At 45.5% G+C, this 19,835-nt stretch overlaps 1 protein-coding gene across 1 annotated transcript in view; it reads right to left on the reverse strand.

Annotated features, from left to right (window-relative positions):
- Positions 1 to 19,835, reverse strand: part of Nup210l (nucleoporin 210 like) — a 93,077-nt gene that overhangs the window by 3,270 nt on the left and 69,972 nt on the right. Inside the window, 10 exon segments of the mRNA XM_087203444.1 lie at positions 619 to 869; positions 3,627 to 3,776; positions 4,484 to 4,610; positions 8,551 to 8,687; positions 10,139 to 10,356; positions 12,830 to 13,005; positions 14,066 to 14,085; positions 14,088 to 14,236; positions 16,214 to 16,305; positions 17,633 to 17,791. Coding sequence (XP_087059570.1) covers positions 619 to 869; positions 3,627 to 3,776; positions 4,484 to 4,610; positions 8,551 to 8,687; positions 10,139 to 10,356; positions 12,830 to 13,005; positions 14,066 to 14,085; positions 14,088 to 14,236; positions 16,214 to 16,305; positions 17,633 to 17,791 — 1,479 coding nt within the window.

Raw genomic sequence — 19,835 nt, forward strand, 5'->3', positions numbered from 1 at the left:
TGGCTAAGATCAAGTGAAGGAAACTCAGGGCTAGGGATTTAGCTCAGTGGTGGCACCACCTGCCTTGCAAGTGGAAGATCCTGAGTTCAATCCCTGGTACACAAAACCCACAATGTAGAGTAAAATAAAGATAATAGGGAGATTTTTTTCAAATGAGAAGGGGAACACAAGATGGAGGGAGGAGAAAGATTAAAAACTTTTTTTTTGGTACCAGGGATCAAACTTGGGTCCTTGTGCTTACAAGGCAGGCGACAGAACCACTGAGCTAAATCCCCGGTCCTGATTAAAAACTTTCTAATGGAGGGGGATCAAGGGTTGGAAGGAGCAGGGAGGGGACAAAAAAGGTGTGCTGTGTACATGCACAACTCCCTACGGTAAGTGTGATCATGAAACGTACTGACCAGAAAAATTCTAAAGGTTATTTTAAAGAGACTGACATACTCATGACCTAGACTTAATTCTGCCTGGCACTGTGAAGGGGACAAGTTTTTATCATTTAACCATTTCCTATGCTGAGCTTTATTGGGTCACCCAGGACATTTCTTAACCCTGGGACTGAGAATGAAAATGTTTTCCAGTCTCCAGCCTCCTGCCCAGGTTTGGTTGGCAGTGACCTACCTGTAAGTTGTGGAGAACCCTGTCCACACCCTGGACTCGGAGCGCCCCGGCGGCCTGTCTGTGGCTGAGCAGCAGCTCCGACTGGTTGATGTAGAAGGCAGGGGTGAAGGGAAGGGGCGCACTCCAAATCCCCGACTGGGTGCCATCACTGTGCAGTGAGGCCTGGCCATAGACCGAGGTGTCAGCCACACTGAGGGCTTGGCGCAGCTCCTCTGACTGCGGTCTGACCTTGATTGGGCAGACGTAAACCCCTGAAAAGAGAAGCAGTGGGCTGGCCCAGAGGCTCCATGGAGCAAACTGAATTGGGGCAGGAAGGAAAAATGGTGACATGTGTGTTCAGCAGGAGGGAGTGAGCCTGGTGTGAGTCCTGAGTGTCCGCACAACATCGGCTGGCACTGCCTGCAGTACCACACTGCTGTTCCCTCAGCCCGCCAGGTTGGCGATGGAGGACAGCACACAGAGGGGACATGCTGAGCATGACTGAACCATCTCTATCAGGCTGCCTTGTTTTTGCAGAGCTGAGATCAAACTCAGGACTTCACTCATCATGTTGGATGTGTGCTCCCACTAAGCTACCTCCTCAGCCCTTAATCTACTTCATTCTTTGTGTTACTGAGGATGGAACACAGGGGCACTCTACCACGAACTACATCCTCAGCCCTTTTAATTTGGATTCTTGGTGTTGCAGAGTTGTCCAGACTGGTTCCCCAGGTTGGCCTTGAACTCACATACTCCTGCCTCTGCCTCCTGAGCAACTGGAATTGCAGGTGCATGCTACCGTGCCTGGCTTCCCAGTCAATTACTTTTTTTTTTTTTGAGACAAGGTCTCACCACATAGTTCAGGCTGGTTTTGAACTCACCATGTAGCCCAGGGTGGCCTCGAACTTGTGATCCTCCTGCCTCAGCCTCTGGAGTCCTGGGATTACAGGTATGTGCCACCATGCTTGCTAGTCATTACTTTTTTTTTTTTTTTGCTGCTGGGGATCGAACTCTGGTCCTTCCGCTTGCGAGGCAGGCAGGCGGCAGAACCACTGAGCTAGATCCCCAGCCCAAAACAACCTTTAAAAGTAATGACTGGGGGCCGGAAAAAAAGGTTGTTTCCCAAATGAAATCTTAATCTAGCATAACTAACCACCCTGTGCATTTTAAAGAGATAAAAGCTTTACTTTTTTTTTTTGGTAGTGGTGGTGGTGGTGGTGGTGGTGGTCTTGGGGGTGAATCCAGGGCCTATGTGCATGCTAGGAAAGCACTGCACTGCTGAGCCACATCCCTAGCCCAAGCTTTACTTTTTTTTAGACAGGGTCTTACTACACAGTCCAGGTTAGCTGTGAACTCACTGTATAGATTAGCCTGGCTTCAAACTCGCAGTCCTCCTGCCTCAGCTTCCCAAGTGCTGGGATTTCAATCATGTGGTATACCACACCGGGCCACACTTTACTCTATCTCAAGTTCCAGGTGTTATATTTGGTGCTCAACAATTCGACTGAACCTTCCTTCAATGGTTGCTCATTTTCTGTACCATTCAGATTGCCTGCCCTAGAAGTTAGAGGGTCTTCCATGATGTAGCAGTACTACCCTGTTTGTGCTTTACATCTGGCATAAATCCTCTCACTTCATATCTGGGGGGGGGGCACTGGGGATTGAACTCAGGACCTTGTGTTTGCCAGGCAGGCATGGTGCCACGGAGCTACATCCCCAGCCGTATCACTTTATATCTTAATGCTCTTTCTGCTTCCCATTTGTTATGTGTTGAGAGCAATTCTACATAATTCTGGGGAAAAGTCATTTGCACTTGATCTTAGCCAAAAGGCCGAGAAGCGGTGAAAAATCATTTGCTATGGCATGGAGACAGTTACAGCTAAGACCTCAATGACCGGGTTTTGCTGTGATGCTCCAGGGCAGGACTACACCAGCTGGAGACATCCTGGGAGGAACCAGTCTTCATCTGGACAGTTCCTCACTGTTCTAGGATCAGCACTGCTGCTGCCCTCTGAGTCGTAACAAATCAAGGTGTGGCAAGCTTGTCTTTGCCGCTCAGAGCAGCACTGGTCAGGCCCAGAGCTCAGCTTCTTCAAGTCTCGTTTTTTCTACCTTTCCTGTCTAATTAATTCACCTTGTGCTGCTGTGGCTCGAAGGAGACTAGGACTTACTGCAGAGGTTCTAGTAACATCCCCTTTCCCTGTTCCCTACCATAACGATAATATTTTGCTTGGAATGTTCTTTGGTTCAAAAACAAACATTCTGCCAGGATGGTGGCACATGCTTGTAATTCCAGCACTGCAGGCTGAGACAGGAGCATCCCAATTCAGAATGCAGTCTGGACAACTCAGTGAGACCCTATCTCAAAAATTTTAAAAAGGCCAGGAGTGGTGGCGCATACCTATAATCTCAGCATCATGGAGGCTGAGGCAGGAAGATCACTCCCAATTTAAGGCCAGCCTAGGCTACATAGCAAGACCCTGTCTCAAAAAAAAGAGGGCTTGGGCTGGGGATTTAGCTCAGTGGTTTCAGCACCTGCTATGCAAAGCGCAAGGACCTGAGTGCGATCTCCAGTACCAAAAAAAAAAAGAGGGCTGGGGTGTGGCTCTGGTAAGAGTCCTCACCTAGCATTCATGAGGCCCTGGGTACAGTCCCCAGAACCACAAAAACGAATGAATAAAAGATGAACAAGCCACAATCCAGACCCAACACTGAGAAAATGGGGACTAACAGAAAAAAAACAGCAAATTATAATAGAAAAACACAGGTTTTCAGGAGGCATGTGTTAAGGCAAATGGATTGAACCAAGATGTGGACTGAGGAAAATTCCATGGTTATTTATCAGATAAAACTGGAAGCACAAATACAATAAGAAAATGACAATTGGGCCGAGGATTTAGCTCAGTGGTTCCAGCGCCTGCCTCCCAAGCGCAAGGTCCCGAGTTCGATCCCCGGTAACAACAAAGAAAGTGACAATTGTACAGATAGGAAACTAGAAGGGGAAATCATATTCAACTGGTGGACCCTACCTTTCTCCACGCTGAAGTCTGAATGGACATGGAAGACTTTACTTGCCAGAATGTTTAGCAGAGTATTACTGAACTGTACATGGCACAGCACGAGGGTCTCTGGAGAAAGGGCTTTTGTGATGGCCAGGGCCTGATTTGGGGTACAAGAGCCTATGAAACAGAAAAGAGGTCAATAACTGTTAGTAGGAATTTGTGAAAGCAGAGACCATTATATGGTGCATTTTGTACAGAAAAATAACGCAAGCTGGGTGTGGTGGTGTACACCCGTAATCTCAGCACTCTGGGAAGCTGAGGCAGAAGGACTGCAAATCTGAGCCCAGCTTGGCCAATTCAGCAGTTTATCAAGATCCTGTCTCAAAGAAGAAACTAAAAAGTTCAGGGCCAGGGATTTATCTCAGTGGTTCTGCTGTCTGCCTTGCAAGCACAAGGTCCCGAGTTGGATCCCAGGTACCAAAAAAAAGAGTTGAGGCTGTAACTCATTAGGCTCTGGATTCAATCCCTATGACCAGCAAAAACCAAAAGCAACAAAAATACTTAATCCAGCCTGGGAATGGAGCTCAGAGGTAGTGTTTGTCTAGCATGTGCAAGGCCCTGTATTCCAGCCTCCGCAACCCACACAGACACACACAAAGCCTCACAGATCTCCATGACTTATTTGTCACGATGGAGTCAGTTCTGGAATAAAAGCCATGCGTAGTGGTGTACACCTGCAGTTCCAACTACTCAGAGGCTGAGGCAGCTCAAGGCCAGCTGGAGAACAGACCAAGACTGTCCCAAGAAAAATAAAAGGAAGCCTATATTACTAATCTGACATGGAGATGAGTTCAGGGAAGACGGGGCCTACAGTGAATCCTTGCCTTTCAGATTGACACCACTCCTGCCCGTAGTGATGAAGAGTTTGAATGCAGCTGCATGGGGGCTGTTGGTGAGAGAATTCTTCAGGTCATAGGTGAATGTCAATCTTGATGATGCCTTGACTGTCACCTGTCGACAAACCAAAGGAAAACTGTCTCTATGTCCTCGGAGACCCCCGGTTCCCGCCCTTTCCACCCCTGGTAACTTATTTAACCAAGAGCGATCTTTCTCACAAATACAACCTGACCTTTTTATTTTGGTACCAAGGATTGAACTCAGGACCTGTCGCTTGTGAGGTAGGTGTGGTGCCACTGAGCTACATCCCCGGCCCTAACCTGACCTTTTCGCAATCACATACCCGAGCACCTCAAAACCTGTTTGCCTTTGAGAAGAATTTTTGTTTTCTTTTGTTTCAAGACAGGGTCTCACTAGGTAGTACAGGCTGGTCTTGAACTCACTATGTAGCGCACTACGTAGCTGAGGCTGGCCTTGAACTGGCAGTGATCCTCCTGGCTCAGCCTGAGAAAATGTTTCCTCTAGAAAGGAGTTTTTGTTCATCCCTACCTTCCTACTGAGCTAGGAGAGCAAGGCAGGGCAAAGCTGGCTGGGGAAGTGGGCGTGACCTGTTTATTACAAGATCCCGGACACATGCAAAGATCAGCCCGAAAGGCCCTGCGCGCCTGGACTCCTCCGGAGAACTCCAGCAGGTTTTCAATAGGGTGCCCTGTCCTGACACCCTCTCAGGACCTGGATGTAAAAGTTCTTGTGGGCGGGTTTCCTTGAAATTTAGCATAAAAAGATACATCCACAACCACAAGTGTTTGCTATCAATTTTTTTTTTTAACCAGGTTTTACTTTTTATTTTTTTGGTACCGGGGATTAAACTCAAGACCTTGTGCTTTCGAGGCAGGCAGCGGAACCACTGAGCTAAATCCCCGACCCTAAAAAATTTTTTAAAGCAAAGCATTTATTGGTACATTTTAGGCATACATAGTGATGACACTCATGGCAGGGAATTTATACCTGTACATGATAACCCCCCCCCCTTTTCCCATTCCCCTCCTCAAGCTCTCTCCCCTCCCTATGCACAAAAGCTTTGTTTCCATTTCTTCCATTTTCTCATTTGTTTTCTTTTCCCTTCCTTCCTTTCTGCCTCCCTCTTTCCTTGTTCCCCTTCCCATTTGAACACTTTCTTCCCATTTCCCAATATCTATTATACATTTTAGTCCTTATTTCAGTTTCTCACACTAGAGAAACAATGCAGTATTTAAACGTGTGTGATTTATTTCACTTAGGAGTATGGTCTCAAGGTCCATCCACTTAGCTAGAAATGTCTGAAGCTCATCCTTCTTTATGAAGAGTAGTACTTCATTGTATATTTAGAAAATCACATCTTTATCCACTCATCAGTTGATGGGCATTTGGTCTGTTTCCAAGATTTAGTTATTACAAACTGAGCCACGATAAACATGGGTGTGCATATGTCACTGTGGTATGATGCTTTTAATTCTTTTGGGAAGATACCAAGAAGGGGAATAGCTGGGTCAAATGGAAACTCTAGTTTTAGTTTTTTATTTGTTTGGTACCAGGAATTGAACTCAGGATCTTGCGATTGCCAGCAGGCACAGCACCACTGAGCTGCATCTCCAGCCCTAGTTTTAGTTTTTTGAGAAATCCCCACACTGATTTCCATAGTGGCTGCACCAGCAACAATGGAGAAGTTTCCTTTTTTCCTACAGCCCCGCTAGCATTTGTTATTGTTTTGGGTTTTCTTGGTACTGGGGATTGAACTCAGGACCTTGTGCTTGGGAGGCAGGCAGCGGAATCACTGAGCTAAATCCCTGGCCCTATTGGTTGATTTCTTGATAGCAGCCATTCTTTCTGGAGTAAGATGGAATCTCAGTGTTGTTTTCATTTGCATTTCTCAAATGACCAGTGATGTTGAACATTTTTTCATATATTTATTTGCTGTTTCTACTTCATCTGAGAAGTGTCTTTTATCCTTAGCTCAGTGGTTCTGGCACCTGCCTCACAAGTGCAAGGTCCTGAGTTCGATCCCCGTACCCCACCCCCCCAAAAAAAGTCCAACAGGTATGAACAATCTCCTATCTAATACATAGTTAAGATTTTATCCATGATATTTAATATTTGATGGGAACTAAATGATTACAGGAATTTTTTTGGCCTACCATGACACTATACCTATCACTTTCAAGTGTGTATTTGATGATGAGCTACCTACCATCTTTGGAAAACAAATCCACAAAGATTCTTTTCTTTTCTTGTGGTGATACTGGAGATTGAGCACAGGGCCTCACTCACACACACTAGGCAAGAACTGCACCACGGAGCTACAACCCTGCTAACCGCCACAAAGACTCTTTTTCCTTTGTTAGTACATGTTTGTAGTACATAATGGTCACACTCACTATGGGGCACAAAAATTCTTTCTTTTGAAGTTTAATTTTTAATTTATTAGAACCCAGTAAGTGATGATTTTAAAAGCAGAGTTCCCATCAAATTAATATGTAATTTAGGGCAAAATACATATAAAAACCTAGGGGCCAGGGATTCAGCTCAGTGATTCCGCCGTTCGTCTCGCAAGGTCCCGAGTTAGATCCCTGGTACCAAAAAAAAACCAAAACCTAAATCTTAAGGCAGAAGTAAAACACTATAAAAACAGCATGACTATTACAGACTGTAGAATGTCAGAGTTTTGAGATTCACAAAGTATTTTATTTGTTTTGTTTTTTGTTTGGTTTTTCAGTACTGGGGATCAAACTCAGGACCTTGTTCTTGCAAGGCAGGCGCAGTGCCATGAGCTAAATTCCAGGCCTCACATAGTATTTTATAGTAATAACGTGTTAATACAGTCAGAAATATTATCCATTGGTCCAAGATTTCTCAGCCTGTAAAATGCCTCAGCTGCTAATGGAAGAAATTTTGCTGTTAAGTAACAGCTATCATATAACAAAATGTCTTGGGCCTGGGGATTTAGCTCAGTGGTTTCGCCGCCTGCTGCGCAAGTGCAAGGACCCAAGTTTGATCCCCGGTACCAAAACAAACACAAAAAGTCTTAACCCTAACTCAGTGAAGAGCTATCCATACTCACTTTCTCCATGTAGCAAAGCCAGGGTTGTACCTCAGGTCTCAGCTATTTGACACCGTTACTAACTCTTGCCTTCCTTCCAATACTGTCTTCGTTTTGCTCCTAGGGTACCAATATCTCTTCAAGTTTGCCTTTGACTTCACTGGCTTTTTTTTTTTTTTCAGCTTCTTGAGAGAGGGTCTCACTATGTATTCTAGGCAAGGCTTGATGTAGCCCAGGCGGGCCTCAAACTCACGGCGATCCTCCTGCCTTGGGCTCCCGAGTACTGGGATTACAGGACCACTATGCCAGGCCCCCCTCCCCCCTCTCTCTCTCTTTTGGGACAATCTCAATATGTAGTTCAGGCTGGCCTGGAACTTGTTACATAGCCCAAGCTGCCTCAAACTTGTGACCTTCCTGCCTCAGCCCCATGTGCTGGGATTACAGACATGTGCCACCACACCCGGCTTTGAATCACTTTTGATTCTCTCACAATCTATACATATTCTTTCAGAAAATTCTATCAGCTCTACCCATAAAATATACCTAGAATCTGTTCCAGTTCTCACTACCTCCTCTGTTTCCATCTTGGGGCACCGTCATATTTCACTTAGATTACTGCAGTAGATTCCTAAATTTCCTTTCAGCTTCTGCCCTTGCTGCTACTATCTAGTATCAACTAGTGATCCCAATGATCTGGGGTTTTTTTGGTACCAGGGATCAAACTCAGGATCTTGTACTTTCAAGGCAGGCACGGAACCACTGAGCTAAATCCCTGGTCTGTATGCCTGACTTAGTAACCACAGTGACCTCTAAAACAGAAATCAGAATAGTTCTGCTTTTGGTGAAGAACTGGAAACACTGTTTATGTTCTAATAAAGCTCCCATCTGCCTTATACTTATGAGGCATGTCTCTGTAGGAAGTGTTTTCTGTGTGGAGAATAGCCACCCCAGGCTCTCAGCCAGAGCAGTCAGGGTTACCTCTCGATATGTTCGCACTACTCCCGGGATGTCGTAAAAAATCATTGCAGTTCCGGGACTCCTGGCCACGCCAACTCCAGTGACAACATCTGTCTGTAGAGTACTGTCATCAGAAATCATCCACATCCCAGGCTCACCTGGGAAAAGACAAAAGAAAGTACCTGGTTGTAACTGTCATGTCACTTACTCTGCCCTTATTTTTATTTTTTGTTGAGGCAGAGTCTCACTATGTGGCCCAGGCTGGCCTTGAACTCACAGTGAGCCTCCTGCCTCAGCCTCCCGAGTGCTGGAATTACAGGAGAGCGCCACCATGCTGTGCTCACTCTACCCTTATTTAAACTCCAAATAAGCAGAGCACTCAAGACCATTCTGTCTTCATTAAGGCGAACACCTCTTCCCAGGAAGAGCACATGACTTTGAGGGTAAATGGTTTCTGACTGGCAGTTTCCCTTTATATACTTTTTTCTTTTCTTTTTTTTTTTTTTTTGGTACCGGGGATCTAACTCGTGTCCTTGTGCTTGCGCAGCAGGTGGTGAAACCACTGAGCTAAATCCCTGGCCCTCCCTTTATATACTATGACAGCAAAATAAAGACCTGCCTTAGACTTCCAGAATGAGAAGAGCTACTCAGTGTAACTGTTCTCCTTAGGAAAAAGAAAAACTCTTCTTACGTGCAAGGACACCTCTCCGTTAAACTTTTAGGTTTGCTAAAAGGATGATTGTGCTTTGAGCTACAGAATCTTGTCAGCAGGAAAGTGACAAATGGCAGAGGAGGGATTCTGAAGATGGCAAAGATCAGGTCATATTGTAATTGCAGGATTCCTGATTCTGGCACCCTTAATAGTGGTCCCTTGCAAGTCAATTGTGATTGAACTGAGGGATCCAATCTTGGCAAATAGAGGCATCTTTTTATCACGTCCAGAACAGGTAGCTAATGTGAAACCAGGCCCAGCATGACATCTCAGGACTTTACCCATAATTCCCAAAGCCACAGGCCACCCAGCTGCGCTTGGGGGACAAAGGTGGTATATGGTATGCACCCCGCAAGGTAAACTGGCTGCAAGGCCAGAGCTCACGTTTCCAAGCCAAGGACTGAATCACCGTGGCTTTTCCTGAACGTAATAGTACGTCTTAGAGCAGAAGTGCTTTGTTGATCAAGAATACACTTTAGCCCAGTAGAAGGCCAGACCTACTATAGGGATGATATATTAGGAGTTAGCCCTGAAATGTGCCCCAACACACTTGGTTCCTGTAACCAAGGCTTTATTGCCCTTTCCTTCCTTCAGTTTAGCAGTTTCTGTCCTTTAGAGCCGGCAATGAGGGTCATAATATGATGTGCGCCTTGCAACACAGGCTGTGTTCAGCAGGCCCTGCACAGTAGACTGGCTGGATCCAACTGGTTGACTACTGAGAGAAAGGGCCAGTCAGGCTGAGAGTTATCAGGTAACACCACAAACACTCCAAAGTGTGTTCTTCCTCAGAAGGGGCCCCAGATGTTAGGTAACTTTGAGGAGTCCTCTGGAGGATTAGTTGCTTTCAAATCCTCAGAACGTTCAGCTGTGAGGTGAGGAAGGAGAAGGCATTCAGACCATGCTCGCTGACGAGATGCGTGCTGAAGCAGACGACATCCCCCACAGAGGTCTGCGTGGTGTCTGGCTCGATGGCATACTCCAAGGCCACAGGGATGTAGTCTGCCATGCACGGGTGCTGCTGGTCCCACAGCCCCACGAGTGTTAGCCCTCTGCTCACAGCCTGGGCTGTGTAGGTATAATTCCTACTTCCTGGTCCAATAAGCAGCAGGTCATTTCTGAAAGTAGACAGAAAAGGCAGAAATCTCTGAAAAGAACGGTTAGGGGCGAAGCTCCATGGTAGAGTGCTTGGCTTAGCACCAACAAGACCTTGGGTTTGATTCCCAGTACCACAAAAAAAATAACAACAAAAAAATCTCTGAAAAGAGATAATAGATATGACACAGTTCTGTTTGGGGGGAGACCCTATTACAATGTTGTATTTTCAACATCCTAAAAGCTCCAAGGAATTCTTCAAACAAGAATAAGCAACCTGGCCGGGAATTTAGCTCAGTGGTTTCATCGCCTGCTGCGCAAGCTCAAGGACCCGAGCTCGATCCCTGGTACCAAACAAAAAGCAACTACAAGCCCAGGATCAGTCTAGTATTTTCGTACGCACATTTGCTCAGTAAACTTTTTCTTCTCTTTCCTTCTTTCCAGTGTGTGTGCGTGTGTGTGTGTGTGTGTATGTGTGTTTGTTACTGGGGACTGAACCCAGAGCCTCTGCACTGAACTACTTATCCAGCCCTTTTTATTTTTTGTTGTGAGACAGGGTCTCATTAGGTCACTATGTTCTTTTTTTGTACCCGAGATCGAACTCGGGACCTTGTGCTTTCGAGGCAGGCAGCAGCACCACTGAGCTAAATCCCCGGCCCTCATTAGGTCACTATGTTGCCTAGGCTGGGCTGGAACTTTTGATCCTCCTGCCTCTGCCTCCCGGAATTCTGCAATTATAGGTATGTGCCATTATGTCTGCTTCCAGCTCTTTTTAATTTTTTTTTTTTTTTGGTACCAGGGATTGAACTCAGGTCCTTGCACTTGCGAGGGAGGCAGCGGAACCACTGAGCTAGATCCCCAGCCCTCTAGCCTTTATTTTTAATTTTGAGACTGGGTCTCCCTAAGTTTGCCTAGCCTTGCAGTCCTCCAGATATGCAACTTATACCTGGCTTCCAGAAAGCCTTTTCTCCCTCAGTTTTTTTTTTTGTACCAGGGATCGAACTCAGGACCTTGAGCTTTCAAGGCAGGCAGTGGAACCACTGAGCTAAATCCCCAGCCCCCCCCAAAATTTTTTTGTGAGAGGGGTTTCACTATGTAGTTCAGCCTGGCCTTGAACTCACTATGTAGCCCAGGCTGGCCTCGAACTCACAGAGATTCTCCTGCCTCAGCTTCCTGAGTGCTGGGGTTACAGGCAAGCACCACCATGCCTGGCTTCCCTCTGTTCTTTTTTGTTTGTTTTGTTCATTTTGAGACGGAGTCTCACTCTGCAGTCTAGACTGGCCTGGAACTCGCTTTATAGAGCAGGCTATATATAAAGTTGTGATCCTCCTGCCTCAGCCTCCACTTGAGTCCCCTAAATTATGATGAGAACAACATTAATGAGTTTTCAATATTAAGGCTTTAAAATTTTTCTTCCAATAAAGCTTTTTAATAACACTCTACAGCTGGCATGGTGGTGCACGCCTGCAATCCTAGCACCCAAGAGGCTGAGACAAGAGGGTTGAGGCCAGGCTGAACTGCACAACAAGATCCTATCTTCCAAAAACAAGCAGAACAAAACAGAACAACCCCCCCCACCACTCTATTTAGTTCTCTTTGGGTCTTTTCTGTGAATTAAGCCTTGATAGATTAAATATCTACTGAAATTGTTTTTTATTTCTTTATTTCATTTTCTTTTGTTGTTTTTGAGATAGGGTCTTGCCATGCATGTAGTTCAGATCAGTCTTGAACTCACTATGTAGCCCAGGTTGGCCTTGAACTTACAGTGATCCTCCTGCCTCAGCTTCTCAAGTGCTGAGATTACAGGCATCTGGCACCATGGCTGGTTGAAATTTTTCTTTATTGATAATTAAGCCATTCTTCTTCTTTTTTTTTTGGTACCAGGGATGGGACTCGGGTCTTTGTGCTTGTGTAGCAGGTGGCGAAACCACTGAGTTAAATCCCCAGCCCAATTAAACCATTCTTTAACTAAACCTGATCTTTTATATTATTTTTTATGGTACTGAGGATCAAATCCAGGGCCTTATGCATACTAGGCAAGTCCTCTGCCACTAAGCCATGTCCCCAGCCTGTTTTGGTTTTTTTTTGGTACCAGGGATCGAACTCAGGACCTTGTGCTTGCGAGGCAGGCGTGGTGCCAGGGAGCTAAATCCCTGGCCCTGTTTTTAATCCTAACAGGAGAAATAAAGATCAGATTCAAAGTCTGAATGTGAAAGAAGTTACTAGAGCTGGTAGTCTAACAGGCAAGGTTCCTACTCCAGTGTCAACAACTTTTTTTTTTTTTGCAGTACTAGGGATTGAACCTAAGGCCTGTCCACTGAGCTACATTAGTGCTTTTTTATTTTGAGACAGAGTCTCATTAAGTCACTAAGTTGGCCAGGCTGGGGTCAAACTTGTAATGCTCTTGCCTCAGCCTCCCAGAATGCTGAGACTGCAGATGTGTGCCACCACACCCAGTAAAAACAGTGCTTTCATGCTTTCACTTCCGAATCGTACCTGTTCAGAGAAAGATAAAGTTGCGTGCTGTGCGTATGGAATTTCTCTCCGATGCTACTGTAAAACTGGACAATGAAAGTGAGCGCCATGCCCACAGGAAAGGCTGACAGTGTCCTTCCTGGGGCTGTGTACAGTCTGGGGTGGCTGCTCACAAGCAGGTAGGTCACTGGAGCCACCTGTGGAGATGGAGACAAGGCCTGCTTCTGAGAGCAGGCTGCAGTCAGCACCACACAGCCTGTGTGACTCTGAATCTCAGATGTCTTATCATTCAAACACCTACCTAATTTTCATGATACTTAAAAGAGCTAATCTGTATAAAAGGACCAAGATAGTAGCTAGAAGACAGTGGACATTTAATGGCTAACATGTTTTTAAAGAAGAAAATCTAGCTTTTGTTTATTTATTTATTTATTTATTTAGACAGGGTCTCACTTAATAGTTCAGGCTAGGGTTGAACTCACTATGTAGCTAAGGGTGGCCTCAAACTCATGGCGATCCTTCTGCCTCAGCCTCTAAGTGCTGAGATTACAGGTCTGTGTCACCATGTTGGGTCCTCATATTTTCAGGGCCGGGCTCTTCTATGTTTGATCTTAGTCAAAAGACCAAAAAAGCAATCTAAGCCTGTCTCTAATGCTAAAACTTTAAATCTATATCAAAGCCAGATTTTGGCAGCAATGGTTCTACATTCCTCCCACACAAACCCGTCAGCCAGAGCTGCTCAGAAGACACTCATATCATTCAGTTTGTAGCTGTTTTTCCTTGGCTCTCCTGGGGATTGAACCCAAGGGCTCATGTACTGCCACAAAAGTGCTCTGAGCTACATTCCCAGAAGACACTCGCATCAATGTGAGGCTAATCTCTTCTATTATAAAGGGTTCTAAAATCCATTTTAATTTGACTTTTTTTTTTTTTTTTTTTTGGTACAAGAGATCGAACTCGGGACCTTGCACTTTTGGGGCAGGCAGCGGCACCACTGAGCTAAATCCCCAGCCCCTTTAATTTGACTTTTTAAAAAATGGGTAAGACTGGCCTCTCTTAGGGATTCATTTCTGGCCTCTGTAGAAGTTTCTAGTCCTCCCCTGTCTCCTTGGTTTGTTTTTCAATCAGGGTCTCACTATGTAGCCCAGGTTGGCCTGTGGCAATCCTCCTGCCTCAGCCTCCTGAGTGCTGGGATTACAGGGGTTCGCCACTGGGCGGGCTCCTTTCTTTTTTTCTCCAGTGAGCACCTCGACTCACCTGGACCCCAGTTATGGTTGGTTGACTCCAAAAAGTTCTGCAGAAGTGACTTCCAGCACAGCAGTTCCTGCCACGGAACCAGCTTTCAGGAGTCCTGCACCATCCTCCTCAACCACGGGCAGGTTAGGGGAACACTGGAGCACTCGTGCGGTGACCGAGGCCGCCCCAGCTCTAGAAGCCAAAGGAGCAAGAGCAACTCTTGGGGTCCTCTCTGACCAGAGGGAAAGGAGGGAAAATACTCTAGGGCTACTGTTTGAGTCTGTCCTTTAGGAAACTGCTTGGGATTCTCTACATTGGGTAATTATTTGTTCCTCAGCTAAAAGCCTGCCCTTTTTCTGGTTTGTTTTTGTTTCTGAGACAAGAGTCTTGTTGTGCAGTCCAGGCTGGCTTTGAACTCACTGTGTAGCCCAGGCTGGTCTTGAATGCCTAGTGATTCTCTTCCGTCAGCCTCCCAAGTGCAGAGATTATAGGTGTGTACCACCAAGCCTGGCAAAATTCTCCCTTTTGATTATGCGCATATATTTTTTCCTTTTATTTGCTCTTTTTTTTCAGTAATGGAGATTGAACCCAGGGGCATTCTACTACTGAGCTACATCCCCTGGACCCACTCCCTTTTTATTTTTATTTTTAAAAATATATTTATTTTTGAGACAGGGTCTCACTATGCAGCCCAGCCTGGCCTGCCTCAGCCTCCTGAGATTACAGGAGTGCATCACCAGGCCTGGCCATTTTTTTTTTTTTTTTTTTTTTTTTTTGAGACAAGGTCTTGCTTTGTGTTCAGGCTGGCCCTGAACTCACTTTGTAGCCCAGGCTGCCCTCCAACTCGTGGAGATCCTCCTGCCTCTGCCTCCTGAGTGCTGGGATTACAGGTGTGTGCCACCACACCTGGCATTTTTTGTTTTTTGAGACAGTATCTCACTCTGTAGTTCAGGGTGGTCTTGAACTATCTAACTCAGGCCTTGAACTCACCAAAAATCCTCCTGCCTCAGCCTCCTACATGCTGGGATTATAGGCACACCACCACCACCACCACCCCGCTGCATCCTTTTTAAAATTTTCTTTGAAACAGGGTCTCGGTAAATTGCCTGGGATGGTTTGAAAGTTGTGATCCTCCTGCCTCTGCTTCCCAAGTAGCTGGGGTTACAGGCATCTGCCACCAGCTCTGGCACACTTATCTTTTTAAAAATCAAATCTAGGCCAGTGATGTAGATCAGTGATAGAGTGCCTTTTTAGCATTACATGAGGCCCTGTCTTCAATCCTTAGTATGGGGGGGGGGCTGTAAATCCTATTACATATTTTCTTTCTTTTCTTTTTTTTTTTTTTGGGTACCGGGGATCGAACTTGGGTCTTTGCGCTTGCATAGCAGGCTTCGAAACCACTGAGCTAAATCCCTGGCCCCCTGTTACATATTTTCATTAAAAATTTATTCACATGGGCCGGGAATTTAGCTTAGTGGTTTTGCCGCCTGGCTTGAAAGCACAAAGTCCCAAGTTTGATCTCCGGTACCAAAATCCGCCCCAAAAAACAAAAAACAAAAAACAAAAAAAAAAAAAGAAGAAGAAGAAGAAAGGGTTGGGATGCAGCTCAGTGAAAAGGCCCTGGGTTCAGGCCCCAGAACCAAAACCAAAATCAAAATCAAAACAAAAACAAAATAAAATAAGACAGAAGTGATAGTTGCACAATATTGCCCTGAGTTTCTACTTTGAAATGGTTAGTTTTGGGCTTGGTTGTGGCTCAGAGGTAGAGCACTTGCCTACATGTGGGAGGCCCTGTGTTCAGTCCCTTTTATGGAGAAATAGGAAAGGTTAGTTTTATGTTATGTGGATTATTTGTCTTCAACTAAAGAAAGGCAATGGTAGTTCTTCCTATGGGCAATGTTTTTCTTCACATTACTGGGGATATGGAACCCAGACCCTTGTATAGGAGGTAAGCACTCTATAACTAAGACACACCCACGGCACTTTTTAAAAATTTGAGATAGGGTCTCACCAAACTGCCCAGGCTGGTCTTGAACTTGTGACCCTCCTGCCTCAGTTTCCCAAGCAACTGGGATTACAGGCATGTACCACTGTGCCTGACTCCACATGCAATTGCTTACCAAAGATATATAAAGTTAGAACTTGGCCATCTCTTTCCCTTTTTCTTACCTGTTAGTGTAGAGTTTGAGCTGAGAATTCAGAGGCATTAGAATCTTCTCAGGCTGGCACTCTGAATTGAAAAGTTGGAGTTTTTCAAACACCTATAACGAGAAAATAATGTTTTCCTCCTTTTTGGAAGATAAAAATTATGACCTTTACTCACATATGGACTTTAACAAAATCTCAAAGGTATTACGTGCTAAATAAACGATAACTGCACATCAGCAGTCTGTTTAACTTATAACTAGTCTAAAATCTTCCATCATACTCCTTTCCAAAATGAGCCAGGAACTTGACATATGAAGGAACTGTATTCTAGAATATATAAATAACATCATCTGTGCCTCTTTTTTTTTTTTTTCCCCCTGCTTCTAAATGAAAGACTGGGCATGTGGCAGAGTTTATACTTATTATATCATCTTACTACTCGGATATAAAATAACTTTGAAATTTGTAATTTTGGTTCTAGTAACCTGAAGTGAGATTTGGGAACAGAAACCTATAATATTAAATCAGCGTGGGACACCATCTAGTTATTCTACTTCCTAGTAAAGTGTTCTTTCCTCTTCCTTACACTGAATTGCAGAACAAAAGCCAAAATAAAAGGAGTGAAATCAGCCCAAATTTAGAGGCAGAGAAACTGACTTCCCCCACAGAAATGGTAATTTATTGCCAAGTGTTGGGGTGCACACTTGTAATTCCGGCACTTGGGAGGTGGAGGCAGGAGGATTACCAGGACTTTGAGGCCAGTCTGGGCTATATAGTGAGTTCAAAGCCAGCCTGAACTACATAGTGAGACCCTGCCTCAAAAACAATCAAACCAACCAAACAACTAACCAACCAATGAACGGGAGTAATTTAGTACTTTGTTTTGTTTTGTTTTTGGTACCGGGGATTGAACTCAAGACCTTGTGGTTGGGAGGCAGGTGAGGTGCCACTGAGCTAAATCCCCAAGGCCTTTTGTTTTGTTCTTTTGAGACAGGGTCTCACTATGTAGCCCAGGCTGGCCTCAAACTGGTGGCGATCGACCTGCCTCAGCCTCCTGAGTCCTAGGATTACAGGTGTGCACCACCATGCCCGGCAGTAATCTAGTCCTTTTAAATGAGATCATAAGTAGAAACTATTTGTACTCTTACACCTTCCCAGAAGTTAGGATGTATTTCACACTAAATGAATGTACTGTAATGTCTCTGTTGGATGGGGCGGCTTGGACGTGAGTCTGTGTGGTGTGGGAGTGAGGGGTGCCTGTGCCAAAGTCCTGGAGTTCACACTCACAGGAGCCAGCCGGAAGGGCGGCCTCAGAGCTGCAGACCTGTCCTGTCCCAGGGACCCTCGCAACACCTCTTTCCAGTCCAAGCTCCTCCTAGGTGGTGAGAGGTCGTAACTTTCTCTCCTTGACACCCAGAAGGAAGACAGGTTGAAGCTTACCAGGATCTGAATTTCATCAGACAGTTCCAACACGCTCCCCTCAAACTGCCCGGAGGAGCTGTCCACACAGCGGATGGTGACTCTGATGCTGGTCCTGCCAGGCGCTTTTGTGTGAACAACCATGGCAAAGTTATTCTCTTCTGGAAGCTGCAGGGAAACCTAGACAGTGCAGGGGTAGATTGAGAAACAGCCACGGATAAGAACCATATCCTTCCTTCTCACAAAAAGGAATGTATGTTGGAAACAGCTATCCAGCAGAACAAGCGCACTAGAGTACTCAAGAGCTTGTTTGCACAGTATTTTCTTCTTATTCCCGCCAGTATGGTCACCACAAAAGTGAACCCCCCAAGCCAGGCATGGTGGCACACATCTGTAATCCCAGCACTCAGGAGGCTGAAGCAGGAGGTCTGCTGTGCGTTTGAGGCCAGCCTGGGCTACATAGTGAGACCCTGTCTAAAAAAAGAAAAAAAAAAGGTAAACCCTTGCTGGCAATGTCCAGTTAATTGTGGGAAACTTCTAGGATTTTTTTTTTTTTTGAGACAGGGTCTCACTGTGTAGTTCAGGTTGGCTCTGAACTCACTATGTAGCCCAGGGTGGCCTCCCGCTCAAAGCAATTCTCCTGCCTCAGCCTCCAGAGTGCCGGGTTTACAGGTGTGTACCACCACACCCAGCTATTTAATTACATGCTGATTTACTTGGCTCTTATTTTAGGCTAAAACTAGCCACCTCCCCTGATGCCTTATGCACTATTGCAGTCTGGACTGGGTAAGGAGGGTTAGAACACACAGACTTCTGGTAGTAAGGAAGAGAGGGCCAACCCTAAGGGAGATGTAGAGTGGAGCTGGCAGTTGTCTGGCTCTTCAGCACTCACTTCGCATCCTATCTCCCCCGGCTTCCTGCTCTCCATTAGCTCTCTTGACTCACAATAGAGTTTCAACCTCCAAAACCACCTTTTCCTCCTCCTCAACAAAAAGTCACTCCCATTTCTTTTGTGCAGACCTCAATCACCCATCTGGAAGAAAGTCTATACTAAAGAATGAGTGGTTTATAACAGTTTAACTCAAGTGACTCTCTAAAACATGCCACTGCCACAGTGCAGAAATCTACCTTGCAGGGCATGACAACCTTTCTATTGCCCATTCCATCACCCAGTTTGCTATGCATATCTGTATCGGAGGCAGAAAAGAGAGCATTCCTCTGGGTCTCAATTATTTCTTTTGCTAAGGAAGAGTGTTGCTTTAGCCAGGTGTGGTGACACACACCTGTCATCCCAGGATTTGGGAGGCTGAGGTAGAAAGATCTCAGCGTGTTCAAGGCCAGCCTGAACTGCATAGTGAGACCCTGTCTCATTAGAAAAAAAAAAAAAGAGTGATGCTTTAGATAAGAAAATGAAAGGGCTGGGGATTTAGCTCAGTGGCACCCAGCCTGCCTCTCAAGCACAAGGTCCTGAGTTTGATCCCTGGTACAAAAAAGAAAAAAAGAAAGAAATGGAGAAATAGAACAGAGGATAAAGCTATTCCCTACTTCCACAAAACCCCTATTTGTTACTTAAGAGGAAAAGCCAAATCCCCATGTTGAATTACCCCCAACTAAGTACAGTTCCATCTTTCTTCCATTTCAGGTATAACCAGGCCCAGGGAAATCCCTGACAGATGGGAGATCCGGCCAGCAGTCCGCTTCACTTATAAATTTAGGATACATTAAGAAAGATAAAATAGATGTTTTTACTTTTTCCAGATTTGTCTCTTCAGCTGGCTGCCTAAACATTCTCCTAGTTCTAGTTCCTGTGGCCTCTCTTTTTCTCCTGAGTCCAGCTTTGGTTCTTATTCTTCGTTGTTGTTTTTTTGGTATTGGGTATTTGGTATTGGTTTTTTTGGTATTAAATCCCAAGCCCCTGAGGTATAGAATTTAAGTACATATTTGAGGATGTTGAGGCACATGTTCAGTCATAGCCACAGCCATGCTAGCCATGCAGGACAGGCACAGCTGTTGGCAGCGAGGGGGCTCAGGGCCTGTGGCACAGGTTAGCTCCCGGGCTGCCCTCCTGGGAATGGAGAAGGCACTGCTGGGGAGCTGACTCTGGACAGGGTCCCTCAAATCAGTGGCAGATTTAAGAAGGACGATGAATTAAGCTGCCCTCCATGGGTCCCTTCGGTATCTGGTGGTCCTCACTGCCCCCATTTAGCACCTGCTGTCTGGTCCA

The sequence above is a fragment of the Heterocephalus glaber genome, unplaced genomic scaffold (genome assembly GCF_053883595.1).
Source record: "Heterocephalus glaber isolate CG9 unplaced genomic scaffold, H.glaber_assembly_v1.0 deba00001795, whole genome shotgun sequence".
Taxonomy (NCBI): Eukaryota; Metazoa; Chordata; class Mammalia; order Rodentia; family Bathyergidae; genus Heterocephalus; species Heterocephalus glaber.